This window comes from Eleutherodactylus coqui, chromosome 2, assembly GCF_035609145.1.
Source record: "Eleutherodactylus coqui strain aEleCoq1 chromosome 2, aEleCoq1.hap1, whole genome shotgun sequence".
NCBI classification, from domain to species: Eukaryota; Metazoa; Chordata; class Amphibia; order Anura; family Eleutherodactylidae; genus Eleutherodactylus; species Eleutherodactylus coqui.
In genome coordinates, this window is record NC_089838.1 from 215316761 (window position 1) to 215339287 (window position 22527).

Consider the following 22527-nt stretch of genomic DNA (forward strand, 5'->3'; position numbering starts at 1 on the left):
GGCCACTATATCTCCCTGACGGCACATTGGGTGAATTTAGTGGAGGCTGGGACAGAGTCAGAGCCTGGGACCGCTCACGTCCTACCCACCCCCAGAATTGCGGGCCACAGCTCGGTGGTGGTATCTGCGGCGGTGTATGCTTCCTCCACTAAACCACCCTCCTCCTCCTCCTCCTCCTCCTCCAACGCAACCTCTGTCTCGCAATCAAGATGTGTCAGCAGCAGCAGCACGTCGCCAGCAGTCGGTGTCGCGCGTCGTGGCAGCACAGCGGTGGGCAAGCGTCAGCAGGCCGTGCTGAAACTACTCAGCTTAGGAGATAAGAGGCACACGGCCCACGAACTGCTGCAGGGTCTGACAGAGCAGACCGACCGCTGGCTTGTGCCGCTGAGCCTCCAACCGGGCATGGTCGTGTGTGACAACTGCCGTAACCTGGTGGCGGCTCTGCAGCTCGGCAGCCTCACGCACGTGCCATGCCTGGCCCACGTCTTTAATTTGGTGGTTCAGCGCTTTCTGAAAAGCTGCCCTCGCTTGTCAGACCTGCTCGGAAAGGTGCACCGACTCTGCGCACATTTCCGCAAGTCCCACATGGACGCTGCCACCCTGCGCACCCTGCAACATCGGTTTAATCTGCTAGTGCACCGACTTCTGTGCGACGTGCCCACACGGTGGAACTCTACGCTCCACATGTTGGCCAGGCTCTATGAGCAGCGTAGAGCTATAGTGGAATACCAACTCCAACATGGGTGGCGCAGTGGGAGTCAGCCTCCTCAATTATTTTCAGAAGAGTGGGCCTGGTTGGCAGACATCTGCCAGGTCCTTCAAAACTTTGAGGAGTCTACCCAGGTGGTGAGCGGCGATGCTGCAATCATTAGCGTCACCATTCCTCTGCTATGCCTCTTGAGAAGTTCCCTGCAAAGCATAAAGGCAGACGCTTTGCACTCGGAAACAGAGCCGGGGGAAGACAGTATGTCGCTGGATAGTCAGAGCACCCTCCTGTCTATATCTCAGCGCGGTGAGGAGGAGGAGGAGGAGGAGGAGGAAGATGAGGAAGAGGGGGAAAACACAGCTTGGCCCACTTGTGAGGGTACACATGCTGCTGGCCTGTCATCCTTTCAGCGTGTATGGCCTGAGGAGGAGGAGGAGGAGGATCCTGAAAGTGATCTTCCTAGTGAGGACAGCCATGTGTTGCGTACAGGTACCCTGGCACACATGGCTGACTTCATGTTAGGATGCCTTTCTCGTAACCCTCGCGTTACACGCATTCTGGCCACTACGGATTACTGGGTGTAAACACTGCTCAACCCACCGTATAAGGAGAACCTTTCCACTCTCATACCCGAAGAGGAAAGGGGTTCGAGAGTGTTGCTATACCACAGGACCCTGGCGGACAAACTGATGGTAAAATTCCCATACGACAGCGCTAGTGGCCGAAGGCGCAGTTCCGAGGGCTAGGTAGCAGGGGAGGCACGGAGATCAGGCAGCATGTACAGCACAGGCAGGCCAACACTCTTTAAGGCCCTTGACAACTTTATGGCTCCCCAGCAAGACTGTGTCACCGCTCCCCAGTCACGGCTGAGTCGGCGGGAGCACTGTAAAAGGATGGTGAGGGAGTACGTAGCCGATCGCACGACCGTCCTCCGTGACGCCTCTGCCCCCTACAACTACTGGGTGTCGAAGCTGGACACGTGGCCTGAACTCACGCTGTATGCCCTGGAGGTGCTTGCTTGTCCTGCGGCTAGCGTCTTGTCAGAGAGGGTGTTTAGTGCGGCTGGGGGAATCATCACAGATAAGCGTACCCGCCTGTCAACCGACAGTGCCGACAGGCTAACACTCATCAAGATGAACAAAGCCTGGATTTCCCCAGACTTCTCTTCTCCACCAGCGGACAGCAGCGATACCTAAGCAATACGTAGGCTGCACCCGCGGATGGAAGCATCGTTCTGTATCCCCATCAAAAACGGGGACCTTTTCGCTTCATCAATCTGTGTATAATATTCCTCCTCCTGCTCCTCCTCCTGAAACCTCACATAATCACGCCGAACGGGCAATTTTTCTTAGGCCCACAAGGCTCAGTCATATAATTTTTCTAAACAATTTTTATACGTTTCAATGCTCATTAAAGCGTTGAAACTTTCACCTCCACCAATTTTTATTTTAACTGGGCTGCCTCCTGGCCTAGTTACCAATTAAGCCACATTAACCAAAGCGATTAATGGGTTTCACCTGCCCTCTTGGTTGGCCATGGCCAATTTTTCTGATGTACATTAGTACTGTTGATACAACAATTTTTGTGGGCCCTTGCCTACAGTGTAATCAAATTAATTTTTAGCCCACCTGCATTACAGCTGACGTTACATCCGCTGTGTTGGGCAATGCAATGGGATATTTTTATGTACCGCCGGTGGGTTCCAGGGAGCCACCCATGCTGTGGGTCCACAGGGAGTTGTAACTACATGTGTCCACTTCTAAAGAACCCCAGTCTGACTGAGGCATGCAGTGTGGGCCGAAGCCCACCTGCATTAAACATGACATTATTACCTCAGCTGTGATGGGCAATGCAATGGGATATATTTATGTACCGCCGGTGGCTTCCTGGCACCCACCCATGCTGTGGGTCCACAGGGAGTTGTAACTACACGTGTCCACTTCTAAAGAACCCCAGTCTGACTGGGGCATGCAGTGTGGGCCGAAGCCCACCTGCATTAAACATGACATTATTACCTCAGCTGTGATGGGCAATGCAATGGGATATATTTATGTACCGCCGGTGGGTTCCAGGGAGCCACCCATGCTGTGGGTCCACACGGAGTTGTAACTGCATGTGTCCACTTCTAAAGAACCCGTCTGACTGGGGCATGCAGTGTGGGCCGAAGCCCACCTGCATTTTATCTGACGTTAGCTCTGTTGTCCAGGGCACTGCAATGGGATACATTTATGTACAGCGGGTGGGTTCCAGGGAGCCACCCATGCTGTGGGTGCACACGGAATTCCCATTGCGGAGTTGTACATGCCTGTGACTATTTATAAAAAACCGCGGTCTGACTGGGGCATGCAGACACCTTGACAGAATGAATAGTGTGTGGCACATAGGTTCCCCATTGCTATGCCCACGTGTGCAGCTCCAGATGGAGGTGGCACAGGATTGGATTTCTCATTGCTTCTGTACAGCATTGTGGACTACCGGCCCGCCCCTTTTAAAGAGGGTCGCTGCCTTGCCGTGCCAACCCTCTGCAGTGTGTGCCTGCGGTTCCTCTGGCAGACGCACTTATAAATAGACATGAGTGTGGCGTGGCATGAGGGCAGCTGAAGGCTGCGCAGGGACAGTTTGGTGTGCGCTGTGGACACTGGGTCGTGCAGGGGGGGGTTGGGCAGCATGTAACCCAGGAGAAGTGGCAGCAGAGTGTCATGCAGGCAGTGATTTTGCTTTGTTGGAGGTAGTGTGGTGCTTAGCTAAGGTATGCATTGCTAACGAGGGCTTTTCAGAAGTAAAAGTTGTTGGGGGGGGGGCACTCTTGCCGCTATTGTGGCTTAATAGTGGGACCTGTGAACTTGAGATGCAGCCCAACATGTTGCCCCTCGCCTGCCCTATCCGTTGCTGTGTCGTTCCCATCACTTTCTTGAATTGCCCAGATTTTCACAAATGAAAACCTTAGCGAGCATCGGCGATATACAAAAATGCTCGGGTCACCCATTGACTTCAATGGGGTTCGTTATTCGAAACGAACCCTCGAGCATCGCGAAAAGTTTGTCTCGAGTAACGAGCACCCGAGCATTTTGGTGCTCGCTCATCTCTAATGGACACGTATTACTACTAGAGCCTACTTCCTGCAGAGACTTACAGGAGAGTTGCTAAATCAATACTACACTTCACTACATAAGCAGTGCACTGTAATATACCAGTATTTATCAAAGTAAGAAAAAATATACATGATATATGTGACTGCAAGCTAGAAAAATATACTATGTATACTGCAGATGTAAAAAAAACGTTTCAATGCCAGATTTGCTGTTTTCAGGTTCTCCAGGTCCCAAAAAACGTGATAAAAAGTGATCAAAAATGATACCAAATGTGGGATTGTACTGAGTAGAGTGACCAGCAGAGGGCTTCGAAATGATCATTCTGCTAACTAATGAGAGAGAACACCTGGGTGAGTGTGACAGTGAGGAAGGTAAAAGCTTTGGTTCCTGCCACAGTCAAGGGGTAGTTGTGGAGTCTTTCAATGCTGGAGGAGAGTGCCCTCTCTGGGATGAGGGCCTGTGAGATCCCAGAGAGAAACATAAATGTTTTGTAATTGCGTTGATTCTGAGAATAAAGTAATCATGTAATTTAAGGCCTGATAAACGCTGTAAAAACAAAACCCAAAAAGCACTTTTAGGGCTCAGTCAGACGGGCGTTTTTTCGCGCGATTTGCGCATGCGCATGCGTCTGGCGATTTTATAAAACCATTGCTTTGCAATGGTATCGGACACATGAGCGCTTTTTATGCGCTCGTTCGATAAATTATAGAGCAGAAATCGCAGATCACACCTATCTGCGATCTGCGATTCCTGTTCTCTTCTCTATATGCGCTCAATGGGGCCGGCTGCAGCAGCGCCGACCCCATTGAGAACATATAGTAGACAAATCATTCTTCTCTGCCACAGCTGTAACAGCTGTGGCAGAGAAGAACGATGTTTGCCCATTAAATTCAATGGAGCCGGCAATACAGCCGGCTCCATTGAAAGCAATGGGCTGCCGGCGAGCGCGGGATGAATTTTCGAGAAGTCTTAAATATATAAGCCCTTCCCTGAAATTCATTTAGAAATGTGTAAAAACAAAAAAAATATATATACTCACCTGGTCCCGGCAGACGGAGTTCAGCCGCGGCCGGCGGCAGTTCTCCTGAACTGCTCAGAGTAGTATTCAGCAGCCGGGGATTTAAAATCCCCGCCTGCTGAATGAGCTGCCTCTGATTGGTCACAGCCTGACCAATCAGAGGCAGCTCTCACTCACACCCATTCATGAATTCATGAATGGGTGAGTGAGTGCTGCCTCTGATTGGCTCAGCGCAGGGACCAATCAGGGGCAGCTCTCAGCTGTCATTCAGCTGAGAGCTGCCCCTGATTTGTCCCTGCGCTGAGCCAATCAAAGGCAGCACTCACTCACCCATTCATGAATGGGTGTGAGTGAGAGCTGCCTCTGATTGGTCAGGCTGTGACCAATCAGAGGCAGCTCATTCAGCAGGCGAGGATTTTAAATCCCCGGCTGCTGAATACTACTCTGAGCAGTTCAGGAGAACTGCCGCCGGCCGCGGCTGAACTCCGTCTGCCGGGACCAGGTGAGTATATATATTTTTTTTGTTTTTACACATTTCTGGATGAATTTCAGGGAAGGGCTTATATATTTAAGCCCTTCCCGAAAATTCATCGTGAGATCGCCCGCAGCGCATTGCTTTCAATGGAGCCGGCTGTATTGCCGGCTCCATTGAATTCAATGCGCTGGACAGCTCCGGCCCGTTTCTATTGAAACGCGGCTAGGAGCAGTATTTTCGGGCGATTTTTCGGCCCCGGTCACGCGATTTGCTGATGCGCATATGTCATGCGATCCGCAAATCGCTGGAAAAAACGCCCGTGTGACTAAGGCCTTAAAAGTTAAAGGCTTATTCCAGAACCTTGCCTAAATATCTCCAATACACCAAGGTTGCATGCTGCAGAAACTTTGTATATACAAGGTTACCAGCTCTGCACCCAATTAGTATTTCTGTTAGGCCGCCTCCAGACGGCCGGGTCGGATCCCGCTGCGAGAATTCTCGCAGAGGGATGTGGTCCCGTGCCCCTGCAGAGCCCTGCGGCTCACCAGCTCCCAGCATCTTCCTTCTCTGCTATGCGCAGAGAGTAGCCGTCCCGTCACCACTGATAATTCTGTGCGGGCCTCTGCGAGACCCGCACAGAAATAGAACATGCCACGATTTGTTTTCCGCGCGTGTTTTCATGCGAACAAATCACGGCTGTCTGCCTAGAATTGCTTTTTGTAATACAATCCTATGCAGGCGGGCACGGGCGGAAATTCTGCAGGAAATCCGGCCACGGAATTTCCGCTTGTGTGCAGAGGGTCTTACTTGGTCACATGGTTCTGCATTCCAGAGCTTCCTACTGGTCTTGTCTGTGTGCAGTGATGTTGGCTCTGATCTTAGTACAAGGGAGCAGGGATGGGCCAGATATTGCATGCCTGAACATGCACAGAAAAAGAGGCCTGAAAGCTGCTCTGGCTGAAAATGAGGCATGAGAAGAGAGAAGATTGCAAAGCTGACCATGTGCAGGTGGTGTTGCGAGAGCTGCCACGGCTGATGTCTCTAGACCAGATGCATGGCATTGGATTAGGGAGTAGGGAGAGTATCAAGATGGGTCACCAGTAGAGATGAGTGAGCATACTCGCTAAGGCAAACTACTCGAGCGAGTAGTGCCTTATGCGAGTATCTGCCCACTCGTCTCTAAAGATTCGGGTGCTGGCTGGGGGCAGGGGAGAGCGGGGAGGAACGGGCGGGAGATCTCTCTCTCACTCTCTCCCCCCGCTCCTCCCTGCTCACTCCCGCAACTCACTGCTCTCCCCCGCTGACACCCGAATCTTTAGAGACGAGTGGGTAGGTACTCGCATAAGGCACTACTCGCTCGAGTAGTTTGCCTTAGCGAGTATGCTCGCTCATCTCTGGTCACCAGGTATCTGGCTGGGATTTGTGAAGGATTTAATAAGTATGGGGACTCCTTTTAAAAATAATTTTGCATTGGAAAAGCCCCTCAAACAATACATTATATGTACCCTAAAGTGGTGCCATTACAAAATACAACTCATGCTGAAAACACCAAGCACTCCTATGGCTATATCAATGAAAAAATAAAAAAGTTAAGACTCTTTGAATACGATGATGAAAAAACAAAAAAGCTTGTTTTGTCATTAAGGTACAAAATAAGCTAGTCACCAAGGAGTTAAAAGTACTTTACATATTATATTAGGGAATTCCCCCCCTTAATATAAGTACATGAAGTCATGGATGTGTGTGGAGTTAAAAGTACTTTACATGTTATATTAGGGAATCCCCCCCCCCCCCCCCCTTAATATAAGTACATGAAGACGTGGATGTGTGTTTCCAGCTGTAATGTGAACAAGTAGCCAGCTTGCAATATAAAACTATTGTGGTTATTTGGCGCCCTCTACTGGAATCAAACTATTCTACAACTACTGTATATCTGAACTTGTCTAAGCAGGTGAATAAAATAAGCCAGAGAGAATATATGCAGCTTAAGTCTCTGATCAATGGAGAAATACATTGCAGACCAAAGTTTACACTTTATATTAGTTGTCCCATGGCAACACATATTTATGTTTGTAAGGAGTGGTGGAGCCCCTCATGGAAGAGCAGGACCGGTGCTTTGAATTTATGTTTATGCTATACCGTGTTTGTTCCTTTACAAGTGGAGTTTCCGAGATAAGCCTTATGTTTTAGCTATCTGTATTCCGTCTGTTACAACACTTAGGCCAGATTCACAGGAGCGTATGCGTATTTGCGCCACGTTTTTGGCTTGAACAACAGGCGTGGCGTATTTACGTGCACAATAATGTTTTTTACTGTATTTATTGCACAAACAAAAAACATATGCACTGATGTTCTCAGCCATTGAAATGGCCAGTTAGTTTAATAAGGTCAAGATGTATTCTTTCCTTGTGCAAATGCGCAGGAAAATAGATTATTGTTGCATAATTTTTAGTGCGACCAAATTGAGCATGCGCAAATATGTGCATGTGAATAAATCCATTAAAATCACAGGCGTCTATATTCTGTGTATTGTGCATGCACATTTTTGGTGTGCAAATACATGCATGTGAATCTGGCCTTGAGGGCTCATCCACACGTGCGCTGTGGGCGCGCAGTATAGCCATGTGCAAAGATCGCAGATATACCTCACTAAAGATCGCATGAACGGGTTAATTCCAGCTATTTGAATTAACCTGTTCACACGATCCGAGGTGTGTGCTTTCCATCTCCCATAGGAGTCTATGGAAAGCACGCACCAAAGATAGGTCAGGTTGCATCTTTGCACGCACCACGGAGCTCAGATGCGATCTTGCAGTCACATGTCCTTTCTTTGCTAGGTGCGTGAATTTAGCGCATCTAACATTCTTTCATGTGAATGCTTCTATAGGAAACCATTGGTTCCTATAGAAGCGCTTTCTGTGCGCCGCTATACTGCGCACCCAAAGCGCGCATGTTAATGAGCCCTAAATGAGTTTTCTGACACTACACTATTGATTATACCCATGATAAATTTTGGTTGGAATGTTTTGCATTTTTCTAGGAAAAAAAAAATTTGAGAAAATTTAGAAAAATTATCATTTTTCAAAATGTGACATTTTCTGCTTGTAATAGAGCATACCACACATATATGTCCACATTATAAATACATTGGGGGGGGGGGGGGACCTAAGTGGATTATCTGCAATAATATTTTAAACCATTCCTGCAGAGATAGATAAGGACTGCCTGTATGTTTATAGTCTATGAGCGGTCCTGAAGTGGTTAATGTGTCAAGGACGAATGCTATGTATCAGGGTGCGGTTGTTCTAAGGTATATTAGTTCGACTGCGCCCTGTCTAATATTGAGCTGGGGAATAATGGCCCCAGAGACTTAATTAATGGGGACCTTATGGTTATTGAGTCCATACTCAATGTGTTGTGTATAGCCAGCGTATCATACGCAGCCCATACAAGTGTATAGGGCTCACGGTGTGCACGAAAGCAGAGAAACAGAGCATGCTGCGATTTATTTCTTGTGCGTATCAATACGCAGTGTCTACATGCTGGTGTGCATGGATCAACGAAAGTCCATCGACTTTCATTGACTTCATTTACCGCATATCACGCATCCAAGCAACGCATGCGTGATACATGGTGAATATATGGTCATAGACATGAGCCCTTAGTGGGAAAACTAACCACCCCCAACACAAAGGTAGACTGGGCCAGTCTACTAGAGAAGTTTAGGTCCACCCGGGTGGCCGTGCAGCAATGTGTCATGACCAGCACTGACACTGCAGACCACAATTCTTTCTCATTTCTATATGCATCCATGAACCTGGACAGGGAATCAGAAAAAAATCACACTGTGCACGTTCATGTGCGTGCGATTTGCCGGCATGCACAATGCCATATGTGGTCTGTGCAGGCAGAGACTGCGTATGCCTGCCGAATGTGGACATGAGCCCTAAGTAGTTAGTTAGCATACTGGGGGGCTTACACCGTTTATGTTGCACTTTCCCCTCGAAGATTTGTTGGGCATAGTGCTCCAGTGGTGATGCCCAGAGTATCAGTGGAAGTCAGGTGTTACAAACAAGTCAGAAAGATTACTGTGACGGGTCACAACGGTCAGTGGCCAATCAGTCAGACTGGGGCTGTAGCAATGGGCATCCTATTACTACAGTAGAGAAAGAGAGAGGCCACCAACCGAGTGCCAATTTGACCTGCCTTGTCTAACGTGTGACTATTTTAAAATATGTTGTAGTCCCCACTCCCCCACGACTCTACACTTTTATATCCTGTCAGACTGGTCAATGTTTTTCAAAGACTTATCACAAGCAACAAGTCCTACATCTGTATATAAAGTGCAATTTTATTGTGTTTATTCTATAATTTCCAACATTTTCTTCCCTTCAGTAGTTATCTTCTTGATTGCCCTTTTATAACAATTTCCTTCATGTGAAAGCCATGCAGAACCCACAATCTATTGGCTGCTGGTTAGCATGCTGTAATTATGTTCTGCATAGCTAGAAGTTCAGTTCCCACAGTATTCTCTCTTGACAGCCTATTAACCATAAATAACCATATAGAGCCACCATATCACAGGACAATGTGATTCTGTTATGTCATACAGGGTGGAGCGCGGTAATTTGCTTATTTGGGAGTGAAATAAAAAAATAATGAACTTGTAAAAACTTTATTTTATATTTTATTTACATTGAACAGTAGTGGAATTTACAAATTATTTGGTTTTAAATATTGTATCTGGCAAATGTTGACCTTCGCTATCCACACACTGCTGCATACGTTTTCTGAAGTTCTCATGCACTCTTTCAAGCATGTCGACTGGTATTCTGGCAATCTCAGCGTCAATATTGTTCCTTAGGTCTTCCAGGGTGTTGGGACAGTTGCAATACACCTTAGACTTCAGGTAACCCCAAAGGAAAAAATCGCATGGGGCTAAGTCTGGTGAGCGTGCCGGCCAGTTAAGATCACCCCTCAGAGAGATAAGCCGTTCAGGAAACGTTTGCCTCAAAAAATTCATGGTAACTCTCGCTGTGTGTGCAGTGGCACCATCTTGTTGAAACCATGTATCCTCTAATTGCATTGCCTCGAGTGCTGGCTGGAAAAAATCCTGCAGCATAGTTAAGTAACGTTCGGAATTCACAGTTGCCTGAAAAAAGTAAGGGCCAATGATGCCTACTGGTGATAAGGCGCACCACACAGTGACGCGGTCCGAATGCAGAGGTCTCTGGTGAACTTCTCTGGTATCGCTCCAGTACCGCATGTTTGGTTTGTTTACACACCCACTGAGGTGAAAATGTGCCTCAGCAGAAAAGAACACAATTGTGTCACGAGGTATGGCTGCAAGCATGTCTTCACAAGATGTTCGTCGTGTAACATAATCCCGTGCTGACAATTGTTGGACCACGCACATTTTATACGGGTGAAAATTCAGTTCACTATGAAGAATCCGGTGGAGAGAACGTCTTGAAATGCCAAGAGCAAGTGCTTGCTTCCGAGCAGAGCGTTTCGGAGATTACTGCTGCTCTAACTCGTTCGATGTTTTGTGGTGTTGTAACACTTCTCGCAGGTCCTCTTCGTACAGATGACACATTCCCTGCTGTTCTGAATGCATTTACCCAATTTACAACTGATTGCCGTCCAGGAACACGTCCGCGTGGGGGAACAGCGAATCGCAAACGAAAAACACGTTGCATTGCAATCATCGAGTGGTTATTTGAAAAATACGCTTCAACACAAAATGAACGCTCCTTACGTGTCCACTGCATGATGGCAACTGAAAAGCAGCTGCAGACAAACTTCCCGTCAGCCACTATAAGCAGCGCCCACTCTCCCCTCTCTTCGACCAACAGCGCTGCCACAACCTGCAACTCAAAAAAGCAACACCCTGGAAGACCTAAGGAACAATATTGACGCTGAGATTGCCAGAATACCAGTCGACATGCTTGAAAGAGTGCATGAGAACTTCAGAAAACGTATGCAGCAGTGTGTGGATAGCGAAGGGCAACATTTGCCAGATACAATATTTAAAACCAAATAATTTGTAAATTCCACTACTGTTCAATGTAAATAAAATATAAAATAAAGTTTTTACAAGTTCATTATTTTGTGTCATCTGCAAATATTGATATTTTGCTGTGCCGCCCCTCTATCAGGTCGTTGATAAATATATTGAACAGAATGGGGCCTAATACTGAACCCTGTGGCACCCCACTAGCAACGGTGGCCCAATTCTTTACCCAGATACACACGTTTTCACCCAGCTGTCTCATTTTATATATTAGCCTATTATGCAGCACGGTGTCAAATGCTTTAGAGAAGTCCAGATATACGAGATCAATAGACTCTCCCAGGTCCAGCCTAGAGCTTACTTCATCATAGAAGCTGATCAGATTGGTCTGACATGATCGACCCTTCATGAACCCATGCTGGTGAGGAGTTATTCCGTTGTTCTCCTTGAGGTACTCTTCGATGGCATCTCTCAGAAACCCCTCGAATATTTTTCCCGTTACTGAAGTGAGACTTACCGGCCTGTAGTTACCAGGCTCACTTTTGGTCCCCTTTTTGTAAATTGGAACCATGTTGGCAATGCGCCAATCCAATGGTACAACCCCTGTCTTGATAGTATCCACAAATATTACATATAGCGGCCAAGCTATCACATCACTTACTGTATCTTACTACATGCAAGCCATTTATGCAAAATTTAAAAAAGATCTAAAAAAAACCTTTAACGTACATTGATCTTTAATATTTTTGCCTGATTTAATAAACCAGTCATGACATATATTTATGAATGCAAAAGAGTTAAATAAAACTAGTTAACTTAAGAAGTAGCTCCTTACAAGAAAGACTATACACATGAAATGACTCTTTTTTGTCCTCTGCACTATATATGCATTGTATGCATATAGATTATAAAGTTTATAAACAGTTAAAAAAAAGTTTAGAATCAAATAAATGGCACCTTAACAATATTATATATATGTAAAACTTGGTGGAGATTAAAATTGAAGTTTAGAGAGGTATTAGGTACAGGTTAACCGTCTAATTTTATGGTCTGCCATATGATTTGTACCCTTTCATTACAAAAGCAGGATCTTTGTATTTCCTTAAAGCCTTTAGTGCTCTTGGCATGGTGGATCTCCACCTTCAGACTCCATACTTGAGCTCTTAACCTTTATCCGAGGCCTTGCCTTGAATAAAAGGACTCCTATAGAAGTGTTCATCCATTTAACGTATGAATCCACCCAACAGGTGTACAAGTCCAAAGAAGTAGCAAAAAGTCTCATAACATCTGGCTTACAGTGTCAATTTTATCATCTTCTGTGACAGAGTTATCTTCTTTATCAGTCTTATTGCATAATTCTTCAGTTTCTTTAAAGTTGAATAAACGCCGGAGAAGGCTTGGCCTCCTCATGTGTATCGTCAAAAGGATAATGCTGATAATAAGGCAAAGTAAACCTAATACAGAAGAGAAATTGGTAACATAAAATGAACAGTTTATAATCAAAAAGAGACACTTAACTACGAGCTATAGAAGCCTGAATGAAAACTCATTAAAATCCTACTTGTAACATTCTACTACTAGATATGCTGAGGAAACCGCTCCATTTTTTGTGAAAAGGTATCTATTTTATTTATTGGACAAATAAGTAAAGAATCAAGAGATAAGGGGAGCCGAGCCCACTCCAACCTGTAGACTGCAGGCTGTTTCTGCCAGCTGACAACTACGATCGCTGCCGCTAACTGTTTAGATGCTGCTGTCCAAGTTGAAATTAATTTAGGTAGCCAATCATAGGAAAAAAATAGTATTGCCGTGGCCATAAAAATCCAAACTATTAAATTATATCATTTTTTGGGCAACACATCTAAAATTTTTTTATAAAAACTGATAAAAAATAATGTGTACGACAAAATGGTACCAATAAAAACTACAGGTCACCCCGCAAATAACAAAAAGTCCTCACACTGCCCCCAAATAATTAAAAAGTTTTATATCTCAGAACCTGGCGACAGAAAGCTTTTTTTTTTTTTAAAAAAAGGTTCTTTTACTTTTTTAAAAGTAAAAATACGTAAAAGACTGTATAAATTAGGTATCGACTAGAGATGAGCGAGCGTACTCGTCCGAGCTTGATGCTCGTTCGAGTATTAGGGTGTTCGAGATGCTCGTTACTAGAGGCGAGCACCACGCGATGTTCAAGTTACTTTCACTTTCATCTCTGAGACATTAGCGCGCTTTTCTGGCCAATAGAAAGACATGGAAGGCATTACAACTTCCCCCTGTGACGTTCCAGCCCTATACCACCCCTCTGCAGTGAGTGGCTGGGGAGATCAGGTGACAGAGTATTAAAATCTGCCCCGCCCGCGGCTCGCCACAGATGCATGGTGACAGAGATCAGGGAAAGTGCTGTCTTGCTGTAGCTGCTATAGGGAGAGCGTTAGGTGTTATATTAGTCTTCAAGAACCCCAACGGTCCTTCTTAGGGCCACATCTGACCGTGTGCAGTACTGTTGAGGCTGCTTTTAGCAGTGTTGCACAATTATTTTTTTTTTGTATATCGGGCGTGCAGACCATTGCGTCCTCAGTCTGCAGTCATTGTACAGAGTATAGGGGCAGTACTGGTGAGGCAGGGAAAGGTGAAAGAGATATACTGTCTATATAGGCAGTGGGCTTTTTCAAAAAATTGGGGAAAAATACTATCTTTGGGCTGCCTGTGACAGTCTTCAGTGTACTGCGTGTCTGCTGGGGGTAGTAGTCCTAATTAATACGCAGCTAAGCGTTACAGCAGGCGTGCGCAAAATTGTTTCCTGGCTCTCCTGTGCCCGTTACATCACCGCCGTCATAACGCCAGAGGGAAAGAGTATACAATATATACGCTGCACACAGTATCTGTCTGGTGTTTCAGCTCACCATTTAAAAAAAGGGAAGCCAAATACTTAAGGCGTACCACGGCCCTTTGGCGACTTGACTGCTTCTGCGCTGTGAATTCCACTAGCTCAGTCTTACGCACCTAGGTCTCACTACAGGCGTGCCAAAATTGTTTCCTGGCTCTGCTGTCTCCGTTACATCACCGCCGTCATAGCGCCAGAGGGAAACAGTAAACATAATGTACGCTGCATACAGTATCTGCTGTTTCAGCTCACCATTTAAAAAAAGGGAAGCCAAATACTTAAGGCGTACCACTGCCCTTTGGCGACTTGACTGCTTCTGCGCTGTGAATTCCACTAGCTCAGTCCTACGCACCTAGGTCTCACTACAGGCGTGCGCAAAATAGTTTCCTGGCTCTGCTGTCTCCGTTACATCACCGCCGTCATAGCGCCAGAGAGAAACAGTAAACATAATATACGCTGCATACAGTATCTGTCTGCTGTTTCAGCTCACCATTTAAAAAAAGGGAAGCCAAATACTTAAGGCGTACCACTGCCCTTTGGCGACTTGACTGCTTCTGCGCTGTGAATTCCACTAGCTCAGTCCTACGCACCTAGGTCTCACTACAGGCGTGCGCAAAATTGTTTCCTGGCTCTCCTATCTCCGTTACATCACCGCCGTCATAGCGCCAGAGGGAAACAGTAAACATAATATACGCTGCATACAGTATCTGCTGTTTCAGCTCACCATTTAAAAAAAGGGAAGCCAAATACTTAAGGCGTACCACTGCCCTTTGGCGACTTGACTGCTTCTGCGCTGTGAATTCCACTAGCTCAGTCCTACGCACCTAGCTCTCACTACAGGCGTGCCAAAATTGTTTCCTGGCTCTGCTGTCTCCGTTACATCACCGCCGTCATAGCGCCAGAGGGAAACAGTAAACATAATATACGCTGCATACAGTATCTGCTGTTTCAGCTCACCATTTAAAAAAGGGAAGCCAAATACTTAAGGCGTACCACTGCCCTTTGGCGACTTGACTGCTTCTGCGCTGTGAATTCCACTAGCTCAGTCCTACGCACCTAGGTCTCACTACAGGCGTGCGCAAAATTGTTTCCTGGCTCTGCTGTCTCCGTTACATCACCGCCGTCATAGCGCCAGAGGGAAACAGCATACATAATATACGCTGCATACAGTATCTGTCTGCTGTTTCAGCTCACCATTTAAAAAAAGGGAAGCCAAATACTTAAGGCGTACCACTGCCCTTTGGCGACTTGACTGCTTCTGCGCTGTGAATTCCACTAGCTCAGTCCTACGCACCTAGGTCTCACTACAGGCATGCGCAAAATTGTTTCCTGGCTCTCCTATCTCCGTTACATCACCGCTGTCATAGCGCCAGAGGGAAACAGTAAACATAATATTCGCTGCATACAGTATCTGCTGTTTCAGCTCACCATTTAAAAAAAGGGAAGCCAAATACTTAAGGCGTACCACTGCCCTTTGGCGACTTGACTGCTTCTGCGCTGTGAATTCCACTAGCTCAGTCGTACGCACCTACGTCTCACTACAGGCGTGCGCAAAATTGTTTCCTGGCTCTGCTGTGCGTTTAGTAAGCGAAGTCAGCCTCCAACCACAGGCCAATAAGCGGCACATTTAATTACAGCGTTCTGTTTCTGCTCTACTCGTAATACACCATGTTGAGGGGTAGGGGCAAGCCTAGAGGACGTGGACGCGGTTGAGGACGCGGAGGCCCAAGTCAGGGTGTGGGCACAGGCCGAGCTCCTGATCCAGGTGTCGCAGCCGACTGCTGCGGGATTAGGAGAGAGGCAAGTTTCAGGGGTCCCCAGATTCATCTCACAATTAATGGGTCCACGCGGTAGACCTCTATTAGAAAATGAGCAGTGTGAGCAGGTCCTGTCGTGGATGGCAGAAAGTGCATCCAGCAATCTATCGACCACCCAGACTTCTACGCAGTCCACTGCTGCAACTCAGAATCCTCTGGCTGCTGCTCCTCCTTCCTCCCAGCCTCCTCACTCTATTACAATGACACATTCTGAGGAGCAGGCAGACTCCCAGGAACTGTTCTCGGGCCCCTGCCCAGAATGGGCAGCAATGGTTCCTCTCCCACCGGAGGAGTTTGTCATGACCGATGCCCAACCTTTGGATAGTTCCCGGGGTCCGGGGAATGAGGCTGGGGACTTCCGGCAACTGTCTCAAGAGCTTTCAGTGGGTGAGGAGGACGATGACGATGAGACACAGTGGTCTATCAGTGAGGTAGTAGTAAGGGCAGTAAGTCCGAGGGAGGAGCGCACAGAGGATTTGGAGGAAGAGCAGCTGGACGATGAGGTGACTGACCCCACCTGGTTTGCTAAGCCTACTGAGGACAGGTCCTCAGAGGGGGAGGCAAGTGCAGCAGCAGGGCAGGTTGGAAAAGGCAGTGCGGTGGCCAGGGGTAGAGGCAGGGCCAGACCTAATAACCCACCAACTGTTTCCCAAAGTGCCCCCTCGCGCCATGCCACCCTGCAGAGGCCGAGGTGCTCAAAGGTCTGGCAGTTTTTCACTGAGAGTGCAAACGACCGACAAACTGTGGTGTGCAAGGTTTGTCGCGCCAAGATCAGCCGGGGAGCCACCACCACCAGCCTCACCACCACCAGCATGCGCAGGCATATGATGGCCAAGCACCCCACAAGGTGGGACGAATGCCGTTCACCGCGTCCGGTTTGCACCACTGCCTCTCCCCCTGTGCCCCAACCTGCCACTGAGATCCAACCCCGCTCTGAGGACACAGGCACTACCGTCTCCTGGCCTGCACCCACACCCTCACCTCCGTTGTCCTCGGCCCCATCCAGCAATGTCTGTCAGCGCAGCGTCCAGCCGTCGCTAGCGCAACTGTTTGAGCGAAAGCGCAAGTACGCCGCCACGCACCCGCACGCTCAAGCGTTAAACGTGCACATAGCCAAATTGATCAGCCTGGAGATGCTGCCGTATAGGCTTGTGGAAACGGAGGCTTTCAAAAACATGATGGCGGCGGCGGCCCCGCGCTACTCGGTTCCCAGCCGCCACTACTTTTCCCGATGTGCCGTCCCGCAACATTGTACGCGCCCTCACCAACGCGGTTACTGCCAAGGTCCACTTAACAACGGACACGTGGACAAGCACAGGCAGGCAGGGCCACTATATCTCCCTGACAGCACATTGGGTGAATTTAGTGGAGGCTGGGACCGAGTCAGAGCCTGGGACCGCTCACGTCCTACCCACCCCCAGAATTGCGGGCCCCAGCTTGGTGCTGGTATCTGCGGCGGTGTATGCTTCCTCCACTAAACCACCCTCCTCCTCCTACGCAACCTCTGTCTCGCAATCAAGATGTGTCAGCAGCAGCACGTCGCCACCAGTCGGTGTCGCGCGGGGTGGCAGCACAGCGGAGGGCAAGCGCCAGCAGGCCGTGCTGAAACTACTCAGCTTAGGAGAGAAGAGGCACACGGCCTACAAACTGCTGCAGGATCTGACAGAGCAGACCGACCGCTGGCCTTCGCCACTGAGTCTCCAACCGGGCATGGTCGTGTGTGACTACGGCCGTAACCTGGTGGCGGCTCTGCAGCTCGGCAGCCTCACGCACGTGCCATGCCTGGCCCACGCCTTTAATTTGGTGGTTCAGCGCTTTCTGAAAAGCTACCCACGCTTGTCAGACCTGCTCGGAAAGGTGCGCCGGCTCAGCGCACATTTCCGCAAGTCCAAGACGTACGCTGCCACCCTGCGGACCCTGCAACATCGGTTTAATCTGCCAGTGCACCGACTGCTGTGCGACGTGCCCACTCAGTGGAACTCTACGCTCCACATGTTGGTCAGGCTCTATGAGCAACGTAGAGCTATAGTGGAATACCAACTCCAACATGGGCGGCGTAGTGGGAGTCAGCCTCCTCAATTTTTTACAGAAGAGTGGGCCTGGTTGGCAGACATCTGCCAGGTCCTTGGAAACTTTGAGGAGTCTACCCAGATGGTGAGCGGCGATGCTGCAATCATTAGCGTCACCATTCCTCTGCTATGCCTCTTGAGAAGTTCCCTGCAAAGCATAAAGGCAGACGCTTTGCGCTCGGAAACAGAGCCGGGGGAAGACAGTATGTCGCTGGATAGTCAGAGCACCCTCATGTCTATATCTCAGTGCATTGAGGAGGAGGAGGAGGAGGAGGAGGGGGAGGAGCATGAGGAGGAGGGGGAAGAGACAGCTTGGCCCACTGCTGAGGGTACCCATGCTGCTTGCCTGTCATCCTTTCAGCGTGTATGGCCTGAGGAGAAGGAGGAGGATCCTGAAAGTGATCTTCCTAGTGAGGACAGCCATGTGTTGCGTACAGGTACCCTGGCACACATGGCGGACTTCATGTTAGGATGCCTTTCTCGTGACCCTCGCGTTACACACATTCTGGCCACTACGGATTACTGGGTGTACACACTGCTCGACCCACGGTATAAGGAGAACCTTTCCACTCTCATACCCAAAGAGGAAAGGGGTTCGAAAGTGATGCTATACCACAGGACCCTGGCGGACAAACTGATGGTAAAATTCCCATCCGACAGCGCTAGTGGCAGAAGGCGCAGTTCCGAGGGCCAGGTAGCAGGGGAGGCGCGGAGATCAGGCAGCATGTACAGCCCAGGCAGGGGAACACTCTCCAAGGCCTTTGCCAGCTTTATGGCTCCCCAGCAAGACTGTGTCACCGCTCCCCAGTCAAGGCTGAGTCGGCGGGAGCACTGTAAAAGGATGGTGAGGGAGTACGTAGCCGATCGCACGACCGTCCTCCGTGACGCCTCTGCCCCCTACAACTACTGGGTGTCGAAGCTGGACACGTGGCCTGAACTCGCACTGTATGCCCTGGAGGTGCTTGCTTGTCCTGCGGCTAGCGTCTTGTCAGAGAGGGTGTTTAGTGCGGCTGGGGGAATCATCACAGATAAGCGTACCCGCCTGTCAACTGACAGTGCCGACAGGCTTACACTCATAAAGATGAACAAAGCCTGGATTTCCCCAGACTTCTCTTCTCCACCAGCGGACAGCAGCGGTACCTAAACAATACGTAGGCTGCACCCGCGGATGGAAGCATCGTTCTCTATCACCATCAAAAACGGGGACCTTTTAGCTTCATCAATCTGTGTATTATATTCATCCTCCTCCTGCTCCTCCTCCTGAAACCTCACGTAATCACGCCGAACGGGCAATTTTTCTTAGGCCCACAAGGCTCAGTCATATGACTTTAGTAAACAATGTTTATACGTTTCAATTCTCATTAAAGCGTTGAAACTTGCACCTGAACCAATTTTTATTTTAACTGGGCTGCCTCCAGGCCTAGGTGCAAATTAAGCCACATTAACCAAAGCGATTAATGGGTTTCACCTGCCCTCTTGGTTGGGCATGGGCAATTTTTCTGAGGTACATTAGTACTGTTGGTACGCCAATTTTTTTGGGCCCTCGCCTACAGTGTAATCCTTCGCCTGCACTCATGGTACAGCAAGGTGTGTGGGGTTGGCCTACACTTTTGCTACATAAATGTAACTGGGGCCTTGTCTATACTGCAACTACTGAAATGTGCAAGAGACTGTTATCTCCCTAAACTGCTGCAACGGGAATGTTACTGTGGCCTGTCTTGACTGCTACTACTACTGAAATGGAACTAATACTGTGCTCCCTCTATACTGCTGCTTCGGAATTGTTACTGGGGCCAGTCTAGACTGCTACTACTACTGAAATGGAACTAATACTGTGCTCCCCCTATACCACTGCTAGTGATATGTTACTGGGGTCTGTCTTGACTGCTACTTCTACTGAAATGGAACTAAGACTGCGCTCCCCTTATACTGCTGCTTCGGAATTGTTACCAGGGCCTGTCTTGAGTGCTACTATTACTGAAATGGAACTAAGACTGTGCTCCCCCTATACTGCTGCTTCGGAATTGTTACTGGGGCCTGTCTAGACTGCTACTACTACTGAAATGGAACTAAGACTGTGCTCCCCCTATACTGCTGCTTCGGAATTGTTACTGGGGCCAGTCTAGACTGCTACTACTACTGAAATGGAACTAATACTGTGCTCCCCCTATACTACTGCTAGTGATATGTTACTGGGGCCTGTCTAGACTGCTACTACTACTGAAATGGAACTAATACTGTGCTCCCCCTATACTGCTGCTAGTGATATGTTACTGGGGCCTGTCTAGACTGCTACTACTACTGAAATGGAACTAATACTGTGCTCCCCCTATGCTGCTGCTTCGGAATTGTTACTGGGGCCTGTCTTGACTGCTACTACTACTGAAATGGAACTAAGACTGCGCTCCCCTTATACTGCTGCTTCGGAATTGTTACCAGGGCCTGTCTTGAGTGCTACTATTACTGAAATGGAACTAAGACTGTGCTCCCCCTATACTGCTGCTTCGGAATTGTTACTGGGGCCTGTCTAGACTGCTACTACTACTGAAATGGAACTAAGACTGTGCTCCCCCTATACTGCTGCTAGTGATATGTTACTGGGGCCTGTCCCTAATGCTACCGCTGAAATGTTACTAATTCTGGGCTCTACCTATACCGCTGCTAATGCTATGTTACTGGGGTGTGGAACGGAGGCTTCCCAAAGACATGATGGTGGCGAGGCCATTTCCCACCAACGCGGTTACTGTTAAGGTGCATATAACCACGGACACGTGGAGAGGACACGTAGTGCCTCAAAAACATCCCCCTCCTCCTCCAACAATGAAAACATTCTTGGCAAATACCTTTGCATAGGTCCGTCTGGTGGCAGTCCAAGAATTTCACCTTTACCGACACAACAAGAGAGCCCCCCCCCACCATCCCCCCGCCACGGCCCACTTAATCCTGGCCACATTTCGAAAACCAACTAAATAAAACCGCGCTACTAGGTCCGCAGTCGCCACCACATTCCCACCAACGTGGTTACTGTTAAGGTACATATTACCACTCTGACTGGGGCATACACTGTGGGCCGAAGCACACCTGTATTGTATGTGACGTTAGCTCTGCTGAGCAGGGCACTGCAATGGGATACATTTATGTATCGCCGAAGCTCACCTGCATTTAATCTGACGTTAGCTTTGCTGTCCAGGGCACTGCAATGGGATATATTTATGTACCGCCGGTGGCTTCCTGGGACCCACCCATGCTGTCGGTCCACACGGACTTCACAATAGGGAGTTGTACCTGCCTGTGTCTACTTATAAAAAACCCCAGTCTGACTGGGGCATGCAGTGTGGGCCGAAGCCCACCTGCATTTAATCTGACGTTAGCTATGCTCTCCAGGGCACTGCAATGGGATATATTTATGTACCGCCGGTGGCTTCCTGGGACCCACCTATGCTGTCGGTCCACACGGAGTTGTAACTGCATGTGTCTACTTATAAAGAACCCCAGTCTGACTGGGGCATGCAGTGTGGGCCGAAGCCCACCTGCATTAAACCTGACGTTACCTCAGCTGTGATGGGCAATGCAATGGGATATATTTATGTACCGCCGGTGGGTTCCAGGGAGCCACCCATGCCGTGGGTCCACAGGGACTTCACATTAGGGAGTTGTACCTGCCAGTGTCTATGTATTAAAAACCCCGGTCAGACTGGGGCATGCAGTGTGGGCCGAAGACCACCTGCATTTAATCGGACGTTACCTCAACTGTGATGGGCACTGCAATGGGATATATTTATGTACCGCCGGTGGCTTCCTGGGATCCACCCATGCTGTCGGTCCACACGGAGTTGTAACTGCATGTGTCCACTTCTAAAGAACCCCAGTCTGACTGGGGCATGCAGTGTGGGCCGATGCCCACCTGCATTAAACCTGACGTTACCTCAGCTGTGATGGGCAATGCAATGGGATATATTTATGTACCGCGGGTGGGTTCCAGGGAGCCACCCATGCTGTGGGTGCACACAGAATTCCCATTGCGGAGTTGTACCTGCCTGTGACTATTTATAAAAAACCCCGGTCTGGCTGGGGCATGCAGACACCTTGACAGAATGAATAGTGTGTGGCACATGGGTTCCCCATTGCTATGCCCACGTGTGCAGCTCCTGATGGAGGTGACACAGGATTGGATTTCTCATTGCTTCTGTATAGCATTGTGGGCTATCGCCCCACCCCTTTTAAAGAGGGTCGCTGCCTGGCCGTGCCAACCCTCTGCAGTGTGTGCCTGCGGTTCCTCCTCATGGCAGACGCACTTATAAATAGACATGAGGGTGGTGTGGCTATGAGGCCAGCGTGTGGAATGAGTGCAGCTGAAGGCTGCGCAGGGACACTTTGGTGTGCGCTGTGGACACTGGGTCGTGCGGGGGGGTTGGGCAGCATGTTACCCAGGAGAAGTGGCAGCGGAGTGTCA

The 22527-nt window shown here is 48.7% G+C and overlaps 1 protein-coding gene across 2 annotated transcripts in view; it reads right to left on the reverse strand.

Annotated features, from left to right (window-relative positions):
- Nucleotides 1–12044: 12044 nt before the first annotated feature.
- DUOXA1 (dual oxidase maturation factor 1) overlaps nt 12045–22527 on the reverse strand; it is a 52778-nt gene continuing 42295 nt past the window's right edge. For both annotated transcript variants that reach the window (XM_066592476.1, XM_066592475.1), the window contains one exon: nt 12045–12758. In XM_066592476.1, the coding sequence (XP_066448573.1) occupies nt 12583–12758 (176 nt within the window). In that variant the 3' untranslated portion in view covers nt 12045–12582. The remainder of the gene's footprint in view (nt 12759–22527) is intronic.